Source organism: Fusarium oxysporum, chromosome III (assembly GCF_013085055.1).
Source record: "Fusarium oxysporum Fo47 chromosome III, complete sequence".
Taxonomy (NCBI): domain Eukaryota; kingdom Fungi; phylum Ascomycota; class Sordariomycetes; order Hypocreales; family Nectriaceae; genus Fusarium; species Fusarium oxysporum.
In genome coordinates, this window is record NC_072842.1 from 4,157,594 (window position 1) to 4,176,393 (window position 18,800).

The following is an 18,800-nucleotide window of genomic DNA, read 5'->3' on the forward strand; positions in this document are numbered from 1 at the left end:
ATTCCAACGTCGTCCCCATTTCATCTCATCGCCACCTTGAAACACAAAATACTCTTCATTCACGTGTCAGCCCATTTACCATATTCTTTATTTACAGTCAATCTACTCGCGTCGCAAGCTAGTTTCGATCCCCTAGACAGTCTCTCGTAAAGCCGCAGGGCTGACGTTGTTTCACTCGCCTCTTCTCTGTCTCTCACTCATCCTCATATTAATACTCATCCACTTATACAATGACTGCGCAATCACCTCCCAAGCGCAGAAGTCGCTTATCTTCAAACACCCAAGATAATGACGATGCAGCACTCAAGGTCCATCCCCTCTCCCTCTCCCCATTGAACCTCCACTTACATCCCTCAGGCCCGTCGCGAACGTAACCGCGAAGCCCAAAACATCTTCCGCCGCCGTCGCCAAGCCGCCGAAGCAGCACAGGCCCAGCGCGTGCGTCGTCTCGAGCAGGTAATCGAAGAGATGAGCTCCGTCTTCATGTCCTTCGTTGACGAGATGCTCACCACTGAAGCTGTAGTCAGAGCCCAGCCGAGTCTTGTTGGTAGTTTGAGGAGAAGTATGGAGAGGATTCTGGAGCTGGCGCATGAGGTTGTTGGGCCGGAGGAGGATCTTGTGCTGTTGCCGAGGGAGGGGGAGGATAGGAAGCGTGGAGGTTCTGGATCGCCGGAGAGTGAGCAGAGTGAAACGACGGAGGATTCTTCGGGTTCGATGGCTGTTGCTGTGAGAAAGACTCAGGTCCAGGCGCTGACACCGCCTACGTCAACGGTCATGACTTCAGTTTCTACGCCAACTCCGCCATCTTTATCGACTTCAGCGCCAGCTTCACTATCAACGCCGCCATACTTCAACTCTCAGCAACCACCAATGGCCAAATCCTTCAACCTACCAACATTCTCACTCTCGCCTCAGATCTTCGGCAACGGCTGGCTCGGCACAACCCCTGCATCACCCGGCGATCTCGCTGTCCCCTCATCCACACAACACTCAGCATTTTCATTCCGCCTCGCCTGCGATATACTAACGATAGCATGTCACCTCCTCGTAAACTCACCGCCGCCCTACGCCATGTCAGCCTGTGAATCGCGCCTCTTCTGCAACACCCTCAAAGGCCGTGCAAAAGACGAGATGCTCACACGGCTACGCTGGCTTATTGGCCCAGGTCGACATGAGATGTATCGCGTGATCGATCTACCGTACGGACGATATGGACAGTATGTTTATTCTCGCGCGGAGCTCAACCCTTCTACGGTGGAGGATATAGAATGGCCGTGGCCTACGCGACCGGCTGGAACGCGCATCGACCATTTCACACGATTCTTCAGCATTGTTGGAGTTGAGAAGCAGCTCCTCGCACTCGGTGCCAGGGTTGTCGATGCTGAAACTATGGAACTCAATCTGAACAACTCGCCGATGCCGAATGTTGGGCACACTGTACCGAAACAACCCGAGAGCTGGAGCTTCGTCAATTGTTTCTCATTTCCCACAGAGCCAAAATCTGGTCCTGTTACAGTGCGGGTGAGTATACCTGCTCTTATAAAGTCGCTCGCTACGAGATCTCTCTGTTTGATGCGGGGACCGGGAATACCGAGGTCCGAGATTGGAAGTGCGATTGAGGAAGCCATCATCAAAACAGGATGAGCACACGATAAAAGTTTTATGATTTAACGAGATGGACACACACGCATGACAGGAGGGATTGGATCACTATTAAGGCTTTTGGATTGGATATTGCAAAATTTGGGATGGAAGCGTTGTTATTATGGCCTAGTAAAGCGACCTGTATATTGGTATCTTGAATCCCTTTATCTGTCATAACGTCGTAATCTGTCATTTACAAGCACACAGGTCTTTCCTTCACACCTGTCTACTATATACCCTCCTCTTAAAAATATCATTTGTATGAACGCACAAACGTGCTCATTATCGTCTCTTGGATCTTAGTAGTCCCTCCCAGGAAACATGATGTCTCCAAGAACTCCTCTGCTCTTGCTGTCGTCGTTGAGCCGGTCGTGCCGGATCTCGAGGATTTGTTCGTCTCGGCTGTCGAGGCCGTCGCGTGTTTATGGCGACGAATTTCATAAATTCGGCGTCTTGACTTGGTGGCAGCGTACTGTTTTTACCACTACTGGTCCTTAGAATTGGGTCGTCTTTGAGTGTCTTGGGGTGAATCTCCAAAATGGCACCCTTGTGCTCTCTTCCTAGCTTGGCGGCTTCCACGAGGCCGTGCAAGTCGATATCTCGCTTCTTCTTTTCCTTCTCTTTCAGCATTCGTGTTTGGTCTGATCGCTCCATTGCTTCACGCTGTTCTTGCGTCATGGGCGTCTCGTCCTCATCGGGCTCATGGGTCAAGTGCATCATGTGAAGGATGTTCTCAACAGGACCCATTTCTTGCTCTGGTTGTTGGGCTTCCTTGTCATCGGCCTTCTTCCGCTTGAAGCAGCTAAAGACCTTTGACAGAAGCGCGCGAGTTGGTCGCCAAATTGCAAGCCAACAGTCTGAGATCAAGTTGAAAAGACTTTGGACCAGGCTATCAGGAATCTGTCGAATCAAAGCTCCCAGTGGAATTGACATGACGCCGAAGAGCAAGCTCCATCCCCATTGGGCACCTGTAAGGGGTGTTGTGTCAAATGCTTCGCCTCCCTTGAAGACGATGACGAACTGGCCAGCGATAGTGATAAGCTGCACACCGATGAACCAAGGGTTACGCAGAAATCCTTGATACCAAATATCCAGCTTGTTATCCACGCGACGACAGTTGTGTTGATTAAAGAACTGCATCCAGACGTAGATGTTGAGCACCAATGTCTGGAGCTTCTCAATCTCGAATTCAGTGTCGGGGTTGAAGAGATCCCATCCAGCGTAGTGAACAACAAACACGACTATCAACTGGTAGATGGCTTGGCAAATGATCATCTTCCACATAGTGATGGAAATAATAGAAGCATTGCGGGGTTCGGGCTTTCGCTTGAGGAAGTCGGGCGAGGGGTGATCGGTAGCATAACCAAGAGAGGCAAAGATATCCATGATCAAGTTGATCCAAAGCAATTGAACGACGGTGAAAACAGCGTCACCAACAAGCTCGGAAACGACGGTGATGATACCTGCGGTGATGTTGATAGTGAATTGGAACTATCGTTTGGTTAGCAAAGAACCTGGCCATATTGATCAATAACATTACCTGGCAAAACTTCTTGACGGAGTCATTCACAGTTCGACCCCAAGCCAAAGCCTTGACAATAGAAGCAAAGTTGTCGTCGAGAAGAATGATGGATGCAGCCTCCTTGGCAACTTCGGTACCCTGGATACCCATAGCAAACCCGACGTCCGCCGCCTTCAATGCCAGACCGTCATTCGTGCCATCACCGGTAACAGCTACCGTCTCATTCATGCGCTTCAGGTGTGTTACAAGAAGCAGCTTATCCTCAGGGCTTGAACGAGCCAAGACTTGCAGTCTTGGAATAACAGCATCAAGCTGCTCAGGTGTCAAGTCTCTGAATGTTGGTCCATCCATGGCAATGCCACCAGCTGTGTAGATACCACATTCTGTTGCAATGGCCTTGGCGGTCAAGAAGTTGTCACCTGTAACCATGCGAACGAACACTCCAGCAGCCTGACATTGGCGGACTGATTCCACAACTTCGGGCCGCAATGGGTCACGAATGCCAAAGGCACCGATGAAGATCATGCCAGAGGCCAACCATTCTAGGTTAATGTTATCAGGGTCGTCGTCTGGGCCATCAAAGATATCCTGCGCGCTAAAGTCTCGGTATGCAATGGCGACAGGTCGGAGCATCCTGTTGGCGTAGTCTTCAATTGTGTTACGATAGCTTGCACGGTCATTCTCCGAGAGTCGTGCAATTGGTACTCTGAATGTTGGGTCCAAAACAACAAAAGCACAATATTCAAACACAACTTCCGCTGCTCCCTTGACGAGAAGTCGGTAGCGATCCTCATTAATCTTGACCAAAACTGCCATCCATTTTCGGGAAGAGTCGAACGGAAGGATCGCAACAATGGGACAGTTGGCCCTCTCTTCGGCCAAGTTGTTCATACCGAGATGTTGACGACTGAAGTGCAGCAGAGCAGTCTCAGTGCTTGAGCCCATAAAAGTAGCGGTGCCCGAGTCATCATTCTCAAACGCCGTGGAGTTGAGAGCGATGCTGTCCTTGATCAACCTCCGACATTCTGGAGAGAGTGACTTTGCCATGTCTATTGAACTGTCGTACTTGATAGTCGAGGCACGCGACATGGACGAGTCGGGATCCGGAACAACCAGGTCGGTGTCGTCAAAGTAAGACTCCAAGCCAACACGTCCAGCCACGACAGTCATCTTGTTCTGTGTCAGGGTACCAGTTTTGTCGGAGCAAACTGTTGTCGCGTTCCCCATAATCTCACACGATCGAATCAATCGCACCAAGTTGTTATCTCGGAGCATACGCTTCGTGGCAAAGGCCAGTGCAACGGTCACATTGAGCGCCAGGCCTTCTGGAACAGTGATGACGACGACCGTGACGGCCAGAATCAGAATATGTAAAAAGTCTTCTGCCTTCTGAGAAGGCCCACCAGTAACGGTGTGGAGAGTGACCATGAAGCGGATGAAGAGCACAAAAAAAAAGATGGAACCTGCAATGGCACCGATAACAATAAGTTGCTTGCCAAGACGGCCAAGCTTCGCCTGGAGTGGTGTCTCCTTGACGTCGTCTCTCAACGACATGAGGATACGGCCATAGGTCGAGTTGACACCAACAGCAGTAACGAGATAGTAACCAACACCGCGCGCGACAGTGGTTCCACTGAGAATGAAGGGGTCAATTCGGGATGTAGCTGAATGGTTTGGCCTCGGTACGGTCTTGTGTACAAGATCAGCCTCTCCAGAGATGGAAGACTCGTTCATCTGCAGACTCGAAGCTTGCACAAGAACACCGTCCACGGCAACAACATCTCCAGCCTCGAGGTGTAAAAGATCACCAACGACGACATCTTGAACGGGGATGCGCTGGAGTTTCCCCGAGCGCATCACTGTTACGTCCCTTTGTTGCTTTCGTTCATTGACCTTCTTAAACTTGTAATTCTTCTGCCAATCGGTCGCTGCGCTTGCGATGATGATGACGAGGATCGCAACGACGATTGTCACACCATCTACCCACTCGACACGCGATGCGCCTATCGACTTGTCGACAGACTGGTAGATACCAATAGCGAGTGAGATGGACGCAGAAATGGTTAACAAAATGATAAGCTTATCATTGAATGCTATCCATAATAGTCTGAAGAAAGATTTTTGTGCTATTTGGGGAAGGCGGTTATTCCCAAATACTCGTTTTCGATCGACAAAGTGGTTATCGCGATGTTCGAACAACCCGTTATGAAGGAGCGGCGGCGACGGTGGAGGGGATGCTGCAGAGAGAACTGGCGGTCGTTCAAGGCTACCAGAGGCTACAGCTTCATCCAAAGTGACGGTACCGTCCAATGTTGTTTCGTCGGCGCTTAGTCCTGCTGAGATATCGGTTCGAAGACCAGCGGCTAAACCCAACAAGCCTCCAAACGCGCGCAGAGCGGAGATATTCTTGGCGGTCAGGAGTCGATGTAGCTGAGACGGGGTAAAAGCAAAGTTGTTGCCCTGGACATGTTCGTCGTCGTGCAAATCGAAGGGCGGGTCGACGTCGTGAGGTTCGGGTTGAGGATTCATCGTGTTATCAATCTTCGACTGGTCGTGACTACCAGCGTCAAAGTTGGAGTTAGAGTTGGACCCTTCGCCAGAGCCGCCATAGCGTGAATCAGGAACACTCGTGATGTCGTCCATCAATGGAAGTCTGTGTTACAAGTTTGTGAGCGCGAAGCAGCCGTTGATCCAGAAAGCCTGGTACGGCACTGAGCCACAGAAAGAGGTTGAATGAAAACAAACCAAAATAGAAGAAAGAGGAAGAGAGATTCAGTGGTGGATCGAAGATGGTTTGAAGGGGACCGTTGATTGTGGAGGAAGCACCGAAATCATGCTCAAGCTCTAGCGTGGGGGAGGCTTTTACAAAACTCTACCCCAAAAACGTTAGAGCCAGCCAGGTCCAGCAGGAAAATAAAGAACCTTAAAGAGAAACTCGTCATACCTGGACGACTCGTCTCCACCGGGAAATGACCTTCACCCGGGCAGAGTTGATTGTGAGTGGTGCTTGGCAGGTCAATCTCTATTCTGTGGCGGCGCAACTCTGTCAGTTCTGTCTGGGGGTCCCGGGCGGTCCGCCTTGACCAAAATACGCCATATCCAGTAACAATCAGCAGCGACACGTCGCTAACCCACTGTAACTGGTCCGCCTTACAGAGGACCGAGGGCTCCCCGGCCCCCGTCATTGGGGAACTCTGGGAACTGATATTGTCACTGCCCATCTTCTCGGAAGAGCCGAGACTCTAGGGGGGGCTAGGTAATCCTGAAAATGCTTGGTACTGCTGCTATCGTGTCTTGGCGGTCGTCTTGGCGGTCGTCTTGGCTGCAACGTCGTTTGTGCTAAGAGAGACAGAAGCTTTTGGTTAGTGGGTGCATGTCGTCGTCATCACAGCAGCCTTTGGTGTTGAAGTTGTCTAATCTACAGACTTTAAGAAACGTCGTTGAATTAAGAATTGAAACACTAGGAAATAACGAGGAATGAGGCAGATCATGCACAGTGCTGAAAGCCCCAAACCTTACACGCGGCCCCTGGGTCTTGACCTTCCTTGTCGGTCTCTAGCTGAGTAATAAAAGAGGCAACCCAGTTTTTCTTGGCGAAAAACAAATCACGCCAAGATATTTTACTGTCGTATCTTGAGGCCAACACAAAAAGGCGAAGTTTGGCCTCTGCCAAGCTTTCTCCAAGTGATCTACCAACGAGTCAGATGATGCGAGTATCATAACAATTCTAGAAAAACTGGAATAATTGACTCAAGTCGATGACATTTACAGTTATCAAAACAGATCAGATACGCGGATCCGGGCGCATCTGATAACCCGAGGCCCCATTCTCAAAAAGATGCCCAGACATTGGGGTCCAGAAATAAACCGAGATGATGAGCTACGATAGGAGGTTGGAGAGAGGCATATTATTGGATGGCTAAGTTCCCAGAACTACATGATTCTCTTTGTGCACAGTTGGAAGTAATTATTGTAGTCGAGTTGAATTAGACTTTCAGTTACATAAGACGGCATTCGTCAATGGTGAATGGCTAGCCACAATGAAACGGTGACGATCGAAGCCGCTGATAACAGTCAAGCCCGCCGTTACAACCAAAAAGTCAAACTGCACAACGTCAAGAGTAACTCCATCTTCATCAAAAAAGGCAAGAAGTACAGACATAACCCCACGTGCAATGAGCCCAGACTCACTACACCAAGACTAAACTCCATCTCACCGTGTCGTCTTGTCCCTACAGCCTCACATCTCACAATCCATCCGTCTATCCAAAACCATCAATAACACAAGCGCACAAGTCAATTTATGCTCGTGACTACTCCTAATACTCTCTTTCGTAATATTTGTATTCCACGCAGGACGATCCAGTTTAGTGGTTAAGACATCCTATCACTTTCCACCTGTAAAGCCAGAATATAGAATACCGCATCCTTCACTTCAAACCAATCTCGTCTCGTCTATCCAATTAATACCTCCCTCTCTTCCCCGATCGCTTCAGCGCCCTGCCGGCCGAGACATGCATTCCCAGATGAACATTTCCAGACGTATTAGTTCCACAAGAATTCATATCGACTCCGGGATATTTGCACGACCCTGTTTAACAGACTTCCCAATCGAGGCTGTTTGCACAAAGTGATACAATAGAGAATATAGGGTCATGTCAGCGGTAGAGACATGCCAAGTCGTTAGATGTTAAGCTTGAATCAAAGACATGGCGCTGTCTTTCGCTTCGACCTCCGAACATTGAGCACATGGTGTCGTATCCTGTCCTGTTCTGCTTCGTTGCGCTTCTAGACGCATCTCCTATTACCCCTACACTTACCCCATAAACGGCTTCGAGATAAGAACTTCAGCTGAGAGACTCCCCTATCGAACGGACATGATGCTCCAAACAAAGCAACTTCCCGTATCAAAGATCCCGTCGTTGTCCTCCATTTGTTCCCGATTCATCCCAAAATGCCTCGACATGACTCGTTGCTGTAGTTTGCCTTTGAGGGGGCGACATCCGTTGCTGGATACCTGTTGGGATTCTCCTTCTGAGCTCTGAATCTTTATTCGGAGTCACAAAGACATTGAATCCACATGACGACCTTTGACAGAATTGGGTCTGTGAAACGGGTTCGGTGTTGAAGGTCTTGAACTTGGTCTTGGTATGATATTGAGATTGTGTGGATGTGATTCAGAGATAAAGCTCCTCGACTTCCCACTCGATCTTGAGTGGCTTCTTCAAAAAACTCAAGACTATCAAACATGGAGCTACCAGGAGCTTTACTCTCATTCTTTCTTCAGTTTCTCCTCTTGCCTCTAGTACCAGCTTTACCTCGTCCCATGAATACCCGAGACGATGAAGTGTTTGCTCCCAAGGTCATGATCATCTCAATGGTAAGCCCCCTCTCCTATCTCACATCACCTCTCTAACACTGCACAATAGTGGTCCCCCGAAGCTGCAGTCTGGCACGAACGCCTCCCCGACTCAAATCTAGGCAACCTCTCCTCCAAAATTATTCACGCCCCTGGCCTCTCTATGCTCTTCCCCTGCGCCACCTGCACTGAAGATGGAGGTATCTGCCATATCACCATCGGCGAGGGAGAGATTAACTCCGCTGCTTCACTCATGGCTCTCATGCTCTCACCCAAGTTCGACTTTCGCCATACCTACTTCCTCGTCGCCGGTATAGCTGGCGTTAATCCCAAGTACGGTACTCTTGGTTCAGTTGCCATCGCTCGTTATTCAGTCCAGGTTGCTTTACAATATGAGATTGATATACGATCTCTTCCTCCAGACTGGCCGACTGGGTACATCTCATATGGCCGTGATCAGCCTTACCAACAGCCCTTTATCACCTATGGCACTGAAGTCTTTGAACTCAACGCTCAACTCCAAGATGCTGCATACAAACTCGCTTCAAAAGCTCAGCTGGAAGATGCGAATGGCCCAGAGGAGTACCGTGCACTCTACCGCCGAATGGGCGAGACATATAAGAGTGCCTCTCAACCTCCATCTGTCATCAAGTGCGACACTGCTACGAGTGACGTATACTACTCTGGTAGTAGACTCTCTGAGTCCTTTGAGAATACTACAAAAGTGTGGACGAACGGGACTGGCATCTACTGCATGAGCGCTCAGGAGGATAATGCAATCTTGGAAGTCCTCGTCAGAGCAGCGATTGCAAAGATCTGCGACTTCTCAAGAGTCATGATCTACAGAACAGGTCAGCCGTCCAACAACTCTTATCATTCATCTCGCTAACCCTTGCAGGTTCCAACTTTGATCGCCCTCCTCCTGACTACACCGACCTAGATCATCTCACCGCCGCCAAACAAAACGGCTTCTCAATCGCCATCGCAAATATCTTCAACGCAGGCATTGAGATCGCCAAAGGCGTTATTGAAGATTGGGATACCACATTCAAAGATGGCATCAGAGCAGAGAACTACATTGGAGATATTTTCGGTAGTCTTGGTGGTGAGCCTGACTTTGGCTTTGGCAGTGTGACCCATGGTGAGCGCATTGCGCCGGATAGTAAGAGCAGTGAGTTTGCGAATAGGGAGATGGATAGACGGAGGGTCTTGACGCAGAAATCTTTGAGGAAGATCTAGATCAGTAAAGGGCATGGCAGTTGGGTTTGTATCATTCAGTTTTGATAATCTTGGGAGAGCATATGGTATCATGGCGAGGTCAAACTTCTTTCTATTTTGTTTTAATAAAAACTTTTCTTTGAACCCTTTTGATACCTTCGTCATTCTCAATCATTTCCGCTATCGTTTCTTTTGTATCATTGTCACTTTACTTGTATGATCCAATCTGTTTCGCCAAACGGTCAATCTATGATCTCAGGTATGCTTCGTTCCCCTCCTCATGAATCAACAGGCCAAATATCTTCATCAATTCACATATTTAAAAGCATTTCGCATCACTACAACTTTTCAAATCACGTCACCACGGCCCATCGGCCCAAACGTCATGCTCATTCGTGGCACACAGCGTTGCCCAGCCTGACGCAACCCACAGCACTGTAAAATGAAGGAACAAAAGGAGAAGACTCATGCCTAAGCCCCACGCTCGAGGACCGCTTGTAAAGTAGTCTCCGTAGCCTTGCCTAAGAGTTGGGGAATAGCTCATCACTTGCGGTAGGCCAAGATCCAGTGCTGCAACGCAGACGAGCGGAATGCCTACGTTGGGTTGGACCATGAGTGGCCAGCAGGGACGTGTGAGAGTGGTCATTTTGATGCCAAATAAGCCGAGGCGAAGGGTATAGCTTAGTAGCGGAGAATTATCGCCTGCCAGATGCATAGATCGGATGAGAAACACAGTTGCTCTCCGTCTAAGAGCGTCAGCTGTGGTCGTAGGTGGCGGCATCAAAAGTGGAGGGCTTTGAGAGTTCCGCCTCTCGTGCATCTCTGAGTGCTCAGATGCGTCGCTGACGCTCACGGCTGGTGTCACAAAAGATCCAGGATGACCTTCCTGGCTATGGGACATAACCATGGACTGCGAGCCACGATGTCTCGATAGAGACTGGCGGTGCGGATCCAGCCGAGAACTTTGTGCACTCTTGGTAGGCGACAGATCTCTCGAAGTAGTCCTAGCCAGGGCACCAAGCTCTTCAAACTTGTCCGATGTTGACGTTTGATGACGATGTCGAGGGCCTGTAGAACTGTAAGAGTAGGTTTGTTACAACACAAGAAAAAGAAACTTACCTGGGACTGGGGTACCTGGGGGAGCGGGCGAGTCCAGATTCTGTATGCGAGTTCCGATCCCGAGATTTGGTGCAGGCTCCTGACTTGCACCATTCTCGAACGTCATTGACTCGCCTCTCATGGCCTTGAGAACCTCATTGGCACTAGGTCTTTCACCAGGGTTGAGAGCCAACAGTCTCTTCAAGAGTTGGTATAGCTTCGAGGGAAGATCTGGGCGCTCACGTCGCTCATCCTGGAACCCTTGCCAGTGGGTGATCTCCGCTCGAAGTTCATCCACATCTTCAAGTTCTTCTTGTAGAGCATTCGCGCTCTGGTAAGGAAGTCGCCCGAAGCACATAAAGTAGAGAATCATACCAAGCGAGAAGACATCCGACTTTGTGGTGAAGTTTGCATATCGACCTGAGGAGACATCCATTTTGAGGACCTCGGGAGCGCAGTATGAGATGGTTCCGGTAGTGCCTGAAGACTTACGGACGACATTTTCGGGCTGGACCTCACCGAAATCGCTGATGAGGCATGTCGTTCTGCTACCCTCGCGATGGAGCAAGCAATTACTTGGTTTGAGATCGCGATGAATGTAGTTGGCCGCGTGGAGATATGCCACTCCGGATGTAATATCCTTGAACAGTGTGTAAATTTCATCGAAAGGGAGCTTGCGGTTGCCGTTTAATAAATCGACAGGAGTATCGAGTTGACCCTTTGATCGTCGACGCATCTGAGCCTTGAGTTCCTCTTTGGTCGCCTCACGTGGTGCTCCGCCGATGATGTACTGTTGGAGGTCACCACCATTACAGTATTGCTGGAGGATGAATGCGCAAGCAACACTGGGGCCAAATCGGGTGAGTCTAACATCCTCAAGCCAGACATGCCGATACGATACGAGGTTTGGATGGGAAAGCTTGGCAAGAAGCTCGACTTCGATGAGAACCTTCTCTAACCAGGCGTGATCATCTCCGACCGGGACTCGTTTGCAAGCGAATTGACCAAGGGCGCATCCGTCAATTTCGTGTCGTACAAGCAGCACGACGCCTTTGCCTCCCTTCCCTAAGACTCTTTCTTCGACGAAAAATGTGTTGAAGTAGTTGGGACTGAATGCATCTCGCCGTATTCTGCTGCCTTCCGCTTGCGCGACACCGGGTGTACTTGACACAAACTCGGCCTCATCTGGGCCTGGAGATGGCGATGTCTGATTTGTTGCCGGGCTACTACCGCCAAAGACAGGACCAAAAAGTCTTCTCACTGGACTCGGTGGATGATCGGCAGAATTATCGTTATTCGCATTGGCAGCGCGGAGCATACGAAAGTAATCGGGATCGACATAGGTCTCTTGCCGAGCACCAAAGGAATCATAGCTTCGGTCGGAAGTATTTTCGGAACGAGTAAGCGGCTGATGGCATGTAGGACAAGTCGAGATGCCTCTGATCTCGAGTCGATGTGATTGAGAATCGCGAACAACGATAGCGTTGTGGTGACGGCTGCAAGTACAAGGGTTGGTTAGCTTGCTATGGATACCTACGGATACCTTGCACAACAAAGAAAAGGAAGCGTGATGACGTACAGAACAATCTCTCTGCCCTCATGGGGCTGGTAGGGAATTAGCGACATGTCCTTGGAGCGGGAGCATCAGATACAAAATCCAGGATCGCAATCATGGTAAAGATGATGCGATGGGGAGATTGAGGATTTTGTGTTGGAGCTGTTGGTTCAAGTGGAAATGGAAGTGGAATGGAAGTGGAAAGTCTCGCGGGGAAGTTCTACAGTGGCAGTGAGTGGTGTTGATCGATGCTGACAAGGGATCGGAGATATCGAGGTAACGTGAACAACAACACGCAACAGTGCTACTCTAAAGTCCATGAAATTACAATGAGATTTTATGAGTCCTTGGCTGCGATTACTACGCCCTCTGCAAGTATACTTGATTAGAAAGTCCAGTCTGTTTAACTGTTTTGTACTTTTTAACAGCTTTTGTGAGCTCCAAGGAACAAAGTGGGGCTTGAACAGCATTGGATCGCTATTAAATTAATGCGTATTGATTATCAGGCACCTCAACTAAGCTTTGTGATTTACATCTTGACGTTGTCCGATAGGTAGATCTTGAGCTAATTTCCCCTGAACCGTTGAGCTACATAAGAGTAATTATAGTATTGTCAAACCTAATTCTTTTGCAGCTCTTCCACTGTCTCAGTTTGAGCCAGAATGTCAACTTTGAAGGTCTAGGGTATTTTCCTTCCACATCCTCGACCAACAAACTCCTTCCCCACTATTGCGAGGGCTTCCCAATTACACGCAAGCGACTCTCTTTGTCCCGAACAACTCATTACCATGTCAGATCTCCGACAAGCGTGTGATAGATGTCACAGTAAGAAGTTAAAATGCACAAAGATCCCTGCCTCTTCAGTCTGTACTCGCTGTGTCAAAGCTGGAGTCACCTGCCTCTTCAGCCCTCCAACTCGATCTCTGCGCCATCCTGACAATGTTGCCTTCAACTGGTCTATGCTTGGCTTGGACGAGCCTTCAATCGACCCAGTTCCTAGCATTAACCTGGATCAATTCATCACAACGCCGCCTGTCAGCGAAGATACAGACCCACCTCCACCGGCTCAAGTCACTGAGATATCTCAGTTGACAGATCTCATGGCTGGGCTGGACCGCCTGCAGACCAACTTTCCAACCTCACAACGAGATCATTTATCCATAAGGGAACTCACCGATTTCATGAAGATATGCAAGTTTGATCTTGGATCATTCCTTGAAGATCTGCTACAACGTTCTCAAAAGCTACTTCACTTATATCCTGAAGTTCTCAAACGACTTGAACCCGAGGACATCAGCTGTGATGCCCCTGACTGCATACATAACGCACAAAAGGAATTTTCACTTTCAAAATCCCGAATTTCAATCGACCAGTCTCTTATTCACCTCATCATGGCCTGTCATCTAAGACTACTGGATATCTTTGACATGATCACTAACCATGGGCGTATGTGCGCTCATGCTGTACCGCTGTTACCCAGAGAGCACGAACCCAAGTTCGACATGCCCGAGATCAAGATCGGCTCTTTCGTTGCCCCGAAAATCTCTGCAGCTTCAATGATGATCGCAATGGTGATCGAGCTCCAGCATTCCCTGAGCTCAAGGGCAGAGCAACTGGAAGGTGCGGTATCATTAGCTGTCGGCAATGAGTCGAAAGCAGCAAAAATCATTAGTCTTCAATGCGAGTCATTGAAAGAACGAGCCTCAGACACTCTTGAGGGTCTTTGTTCTCTTCGAGACAACCTTATGAAACTTGGTGTCATCAGATGAAGTCTTTTTAACCGTTTACTTCATTACGTATTAAAGGGACCCGCAGATGAAGAAGCGCAAGGCTATTCCCAAGCTACGAGAAGACACAAAAGAGATGAATAGGAAGTCTTCTGTCTTTGAGGCGCCTTGGATAATGGTCATGCATGAGAGTCAACTGCCATTGCTCCCTTCATTAGTCGTGTGCAAGAAGACAGACATGGCTGACTTTCCAAACGGACACGTATGTTGGCTTCCGATGCAAGGAGCCTGAGAAGGGCCGGTTTGCTTCATCAACTGCCCTATGAGATTGTCGGGCTCCGTCATCTGGCCGTTCGATGGAGCATGCCTTTCACACGGAAACACGCGCTCAAGGGGGATTTGGGCTTCGACAGACAATGTCGACAGGTTTACGATGCTGATCGATCACTAGAAAACGTCAAGGCAGCTGCAGGCTTGTCATACTGTCGCCTTACAGCAATGCCCGAGATGTCACAGCGTTGCCATTTTGAGATCCGCCCCCAAGCAACAAAACCCGATTGCAACACAAACTCACAATGTTTTACAACCAGTGAAACCATGCTTTCTAATTTACCCGCATGTAGCTGTTACAAGCCAGTTATGCACCATTGTCTCATTCGTTCTGTCGCAATGCTTCGTCGTGGCCGAGATACCATCAGTGCCATTCTCCACTGTGTGCTCCCCATGGAAGAGATTCTGTGGACAATCTCATAGCTGACGTTTGCGGCTCGTGGGTGCACGATGCCCAACATCAGTACATAAACACGGGAAAGCGCGTGTCACCAAGCTACAGGGAGTGGAACTTCAACCTTTGGCGATGGCATTGGTTGTCCGAACATGCAGTCGCGCGGACGTTAAGGCTGAGGAGTCGGGGTTACGACCTAAACGAAAAACCCTCTGCAGGTTGATTCTTGAGTCGAATTAAAGCGATACTGTCAGAATATGTACCGGTTTGGGTGCCGCTGTCACACCACGTGAAATCTATGGGTGGTCAGACTGGGAATTCTTCCGATGTTATGTGAAGAACCTCAATTCATGGCCGAATATCCGTATACGAGACTACCATTATTGCTAAAAGATAAAAGAGCGCGGGGAAATGTCTCAGCCAAAGCCATGGGAGCACCTCCGCACAAGAGAAATTCCCCCATAGCCGACGGATATTGCGAGGAAATAGACCGGACGTCAACTCCATGACTCGGCCGAGACTATCTCAGCACGCCATGTCTAGGAAAGCGGGTGATCAGGCCGTTTCAAGTAAGACCCCTGCCCAATGAAATTGGCAGACCCATGCGAGAAAGGGACCCTTTGCGAAGACAACGTGCTCTAGTGTCATGTAGGTAGACGGAGTTTATGGCTGAACCCGAACGCGAGCGAGGACCCGAAGAAGAGGGAGGGGGGAAGATGTGCTCCGGCCGAGGTTCGTTGCATTGGAAGAGGAGATCTCCAATAGATTTAGACGGAAATCCGAATTGGCGGAGGGCCCTGTTACATTGCTTCAGGCTATGTTCAAGGATGTAGGGACAGCTCTGTTTTTTCTCTGTTCTCTTCCCTTTTATCTCCTTCTGAGACTCGCTTCATGCTATGTGCTCTCCAATGATGGTACCTTGAACCCGTTTGTGTTTCTCCATCCACAAGCGAGAACAGTTTCTCCCAGTTTGCGAAACAAACAAACTTAACTTTGTTCTCAAACATCTATCTACCTCGACACTGGCATCTCCGAGGCCCTCCAACCTCGTTTGTCCATTCGCTCGCCCATCTTGTCAGGTTACCGACCCTCCAAGTCGTCCCATCAATAACCTCATCTTCCAACGACAACTTTTACGAAAATTGAACCTGGCCGACCTCAAGTGGAGGGGAACCACAGAATAGAATTTGCGAAAATCCGGGGAGACGAAACGCAAAGTCTCCACCAGCATAACCTGGGAATTACCCAATACAGACTATCTCCGACTTCACTCACATTTCAACAGATAGTTGAGACGTTCAAGATGAGCAGGGAAGATGACTTGACTCGCGAAGAGTCAAGATCTCATGCCTTGACCCGCGAACCAACACGCGAAGAAAAGACCCGAGAGGCTATTGCCGAGGGCCACGATGCAGATATTCCTAGCAACATTGGCTTTATACCCACTCCAGCAGACGAGCAAAGACGAGCCAGTCTCACCAGCCATAGACGTGCAAGCCATGCAAGAGAAAGAGCTTCCCTGGACCCAGAGAAGCACGCCAAGGAAAATAGCTCCGTGAGAGACGAGGAAGAGGGTGGTTCGCAAACGCAGAGTGAGAGCGATATTGTTTGGTGGGATGGTGATAAGGATCGCCAGAATCCGTACAATTTTGCGACTTGGAAGAAGGTTCTCAATTGTGTGCTGGTATCGGCCTTGACGTTCGTTACGCCACTCGCATCTTGTAAGTTGCCCTCATCGTGATGCGTATCTCGATACCACGGCCTTCGATGAACACTGAACGATGAAGCCATGCTAACATGACATAGCCATGTTCGCACCCGGAGTACCTCAACTTATGGTCGAATTCGGTAGTCAAAGTCGTGAACTAGCATCCTTCTGTGTGTCAGTCTACGTTCTCGGTTTTGCTGCAGGCCCCATGATCTTCGCTCCTCTGTCAGAGCTATATGGACGCCAAGTAGTCTACCACTGCTGCAATGTTGGTTTCATCGGTATGAAGTGCAACCTTACTACCTCAAGCCCTTCTAATATTCTCAGTATTTGTCATTGCCTGCGCCAAAGCTCCCTCGTTGAGCAGTTTCATCGCGTTCCGTTTCCTTAGCGGCACATTTGGCTCGACACCCATCACCAACGGCGGCGGTACGATCGCAGACATGATTGTTCAGGAGAAACGAGGTGCAGCAATGGCGAGCTTCAGTATTGGTCCTCTTCTTGGACCCATCATTGGCCCAGTTGTTGGTGGTGTCGTAACTGACGCCCTAGGCTGGCGATGGGTATTCTGGATCATCGCTATCATGTCTGGTGTACTGTCCTCCGTCTTCTTCTTCGCCTCTGAAGAGACCTACGCACCCGTTATTCTCGCCCGAAAGACCAAGAGACTCCAGAAGGAAACAGGCAATGACCGCCTTCGATCTAAACTCGACGCCGGCCTCAGTCCAGCGGATTACTTCAAGCGCGGTATCCTACGGCCATTCAAGATGCTCCTCTTCTCACCGATCTGCATCATCTGCGGTGTATACGTTGGTCTCGCCTATGCATACCTCTACCTTCTCTTCACGAGTCTCACACCTCTATTTATGCGAATCTATCACTTCAACACAGTTCACGCAGGCCTGACGTTCCTTGGTCTTGGTGTGGGTAGTATGATTGGCGTAGCGTACTTTTCCGTCTCGAGTGACAAGTACATGAAGAAGAAGGCTGCGGCTGCTAAGGAGCAAGGCATTGACGATCCTGCTGAGTCAATGAGGCCCGAGAATCGACTTCCGCCGCTGAGAATTGGTGCTGTTTTGCTCCCGGCTGGTTTCTTCATTTACGGATGGACTGCTGAGTATCAGACTCATTGGATTGCGCCTATCCTTGGAACATGTGTCATTGGTGTCGGAAACCTGGTCATCTTCATGGTAGGTCCATCGCTTGGTATCGTGATTTAGACTGACATATTACAGTCACTACAGATGTACCTCATCGACAGTTTCACCGTCTACGCAGCCTCCGCCCTCGCCGCCAACGCTGTCATGCGATCAATCGCCGGAGCATTTCTACCTCTCGCGGGACTGCCAATGTACGATAAACTCGGTATGGGATGGGGAAACAGCCTTTTGGGCTTCATCGCTGCTGCGCTAATCCCTGCGCCGTGGCTGTTCATCAAGTATGGAGAGCATTTGAGAAAGAAATTTGAGATCAAGGATTTATAGACGGAAAAGTGGACAGACCGGCGATTCTCAGGCATACATAGAGGGAACCCAGCATTTATTAGCATATTCATTTACGAAGTCACTTACTTATTACTCGTCCACTGCATTACCGCCTGAGTGAGACTGCTCCAATGGCTTTACAACGGAGCTGCAGATGAGGCGTTGATCACACGCGCGAATGCATGGCCGTTGGATACAACCGATGTGGCTCGAGCCGAACCGCCACGGCCATGAGACAGGACAAGATGACAGAAAGTTGTCATCACGCATAAAGAGGCGTCTTGTCAAGGAAACCTTTCAATGCCTATCTCACGATGCTGTACAACTACACGGCATTCACGCAATATCCACTATAGCGACTGAACATGGACAACTTGTGCACCCTCGATGACCTGATCTTGTCATAAGAACTCCGTCAAAAGCACCGATAGTGCCACCTCATCATGACATCCCCTGCGTGTATACACCAGCACCTTGATCCACTAGACCTACAGCAACACCCTCAACCAGGTGTAATAAATAACGAGCCATCAAGCGCCCTAAGTATATATTAAGCTATCGCGAACTTATCCAATCATTTACGTCCATCAGAAAGGGTCCTAAAGCTCTCGTCCATCCCTGGGCACCCATCTCACCACCTCACCATCCCAGCACGGTATCAAAAGCTCATCTTGAAGGACCGACTATTCACCTCAATCATCACTATCATGCCAGAATCGGTTATCACCGACCTTTTATGAAGTCAGACCACACCTTTGTAC

At 49.4% G+C, this 18,800-nt stretch overlaps 6 protein-coding genes across 6 annotated transcripts; 4 read left to right on the forward strand and 2 right to left on the reverse strand.

Moving 5' to 3' along the window:
* The first annotated feature begins 24 nt into the window (after nucleotides 1-24).
* FOBCDRAFT_25844 (uncharacterized protein) lies at nucleotides 25-1,785 on the forward strand. The gene is made up of 2 exons (XM_031177495.3): nucleotides 25-308; nucleotides 358-1,785. The coding sequence occupies exons 1-2, from the start codon at nucleotides 231-233 to the stop codon at nucleotides 1,642-1,644; spliced, it is 1,365 nt and encodes a 454-aa protein (XP_031048628.2). The 5' UTR covers nucleotides 25-230; the 3' UTR covers nucleotides 1,645-1,785.
* On the reverse strand, nucleotides 1,786-5,809 carry FOBCDRAFT_290766 (uncharacterized protein; the record flags this gene model as incomplete). Its single annotated transcript, XM_031177494.3, has 2 exons — nucleotides 1,786-3,135; nucleotides 3,185-5,809. 2 exons carry the CDS (start codon nucleotides 5,807-5,809, stop codon nucleotides 1,927-1,929), a joined length of 3,834 nt encoding a protein of 1,277 aa, XP_031048627.2. The 3' UTR covers nucleotides 1,786-1,926.
* A 2,605-nt stretch (nucleotides 5,810-8,414) lies between these two features.
* Nucleotides 8,415-9,764, forward strand: FOBCDRAFT_238198 (purine nucleoside permease-domain-containing protein; the record flags this gene model as incomplete). The annotated part of the gene is made up of 3 exons (XM_031177492.2): nucleotides 8,415-8,546; nucleotides 8,596-9,376; nucleotides 9,424-9,764. 3 exons carry the CDS (start codon nucleotides 8,415-8,417, stop codon nucleotides 9,762-9,764), a joined length of 1,254 nt encoding a protein of 417 aa, XP_031048625.2.
* A 74-nt stretch (nucleotides 9,765-9,838) lies between these two features.
* Nucleotides 9,839-12,601, reverse strand: FOBCDRAFT_219271 (kinase-like domain-containing protein). The gene is made up of 3 exons (XM_054703926.2): nucleotides 12,421-12,601; nucleotides 10,863-12,337; nucleotides 9,839-10,811 (listed from the first exon to the last, which is right to left on the reverse strand). Exons 1-3 carry the CDS (start codon nucleotides 12,465-12,467, stop codon nucleotides 10,102-10,104), a joined length of 2,232 nt encoding a protein of 743 aa, XP_054559901.1. The 5' UTR covers nucleotides 12,468-12,601; the 3' UTR covers nucleotides 9,839-10,101.
* A 583-nt stretch (nucleotides 12,602-13,184) lies between these two features.
* FOBCDRAFT_290770 (uncharacterized protein) lies at nucleotides 13,185-14,165 on the forward strand (the record flags this gene model as incomplete). Its single annotated transcript, XM_031177490.2, has 1 exon — nucleotides 13,185-14,165. The coding sequence occupies one exon, from the start codon at nucleotides 13,185-13,187 to the stop codon at nucleotides 14,163-14,165; it is 981 nt and encodes a 326-aa protein (XP_031048623.2).
* Nucleotides 14,166-15,681: 1,516 nt separating this feature from the next.
* FOBCDRAFT_219275 (major facilitator superfamily domain-containing protein) lies at nucleotides 15,682-18,192 on the forward strand. Its single transcript, XM_031177489.3, has 4 exons — nucleotides 15,682-16,568; nucleotides 16,654-16,836; nucleotides 16,883-17,745; nucleotides 17,791-18,192. Exons 1-4 carry the CDS (start codon nucleotides 16,151-16,153, stop codon nucleotides 18,037-18,039), a joined length of 1,713 nt encoding a protein of 570 aa, XP_031048622.2. The 5' UTR covers nucleotides 15,682-16,150; the 3' UTR covers nucleotides 18,040-18,192.
* Nucleotides 18,193-18,800: the final 608 nt, after the last annotated feature.

Excerpts from the sequence above, each read along its gene's own strand:
- FOBCDRAFT_219271 (XM_054703926.2), bottom strand. The coding sequence starts at position 12,467 with ATGTCGCTAATTCCCTACCAGCCCCATGAGGGCAGAGAGATTGTTCT. Across the intron at positions 12,338-12,420 it reads GAGGGCAGAGAGATTGTTCT|CCGTCACCACAACGCTATCG; the intron begins GTACGTCATCAC and ends TTGTACTTGCAG. Across the intron at positions 10,812-10,862 it reads CCCAGGTACCCCAGTCCCAG|GCCCTCGACATCGTCATCAA; the intron begins GTAAGTTTCTTT and ends ACAGTTCTACAG.
- FOBCDRAFT_219275 (XM_031177489.3), top strand. The coding sequence starts at position 16,151 with ATGAGCAGGGAAGATGACTTGACTCGCGAAGAGTCAAGATCTCATGCC. Across the intron at positions 16,837-16,882 it reads CTGCAATGTTGGTTTCATCG|TATTTGTCATTGCCTGCGCC; the intron begins GTATGAAGTGCA and ends TAATATTCTCAG. Across the intron at positions 17,746-17,790 it reads GAAACCTGGTCATCTTCATG|TCACTACAGATGTACCTCAT; the intron begins GTAGGTCCATCG and ends GACATATTACAG.
- FOBCDRAFT_25844 (XM_031177495.3), top strand. The coding sequence starts at position 231 with ATGACTGCGCAATCACCTCCCAAGCGCAGAAGTCGCTTATCTTCAAAC. Across the intron at positions 309-357 it reads ATGACGATGCAGCACTCAAG|GCCCGTCGCGAACGTAACCG; the intron begins GTCCATCCCCTC and ends TACATCCCTCAG.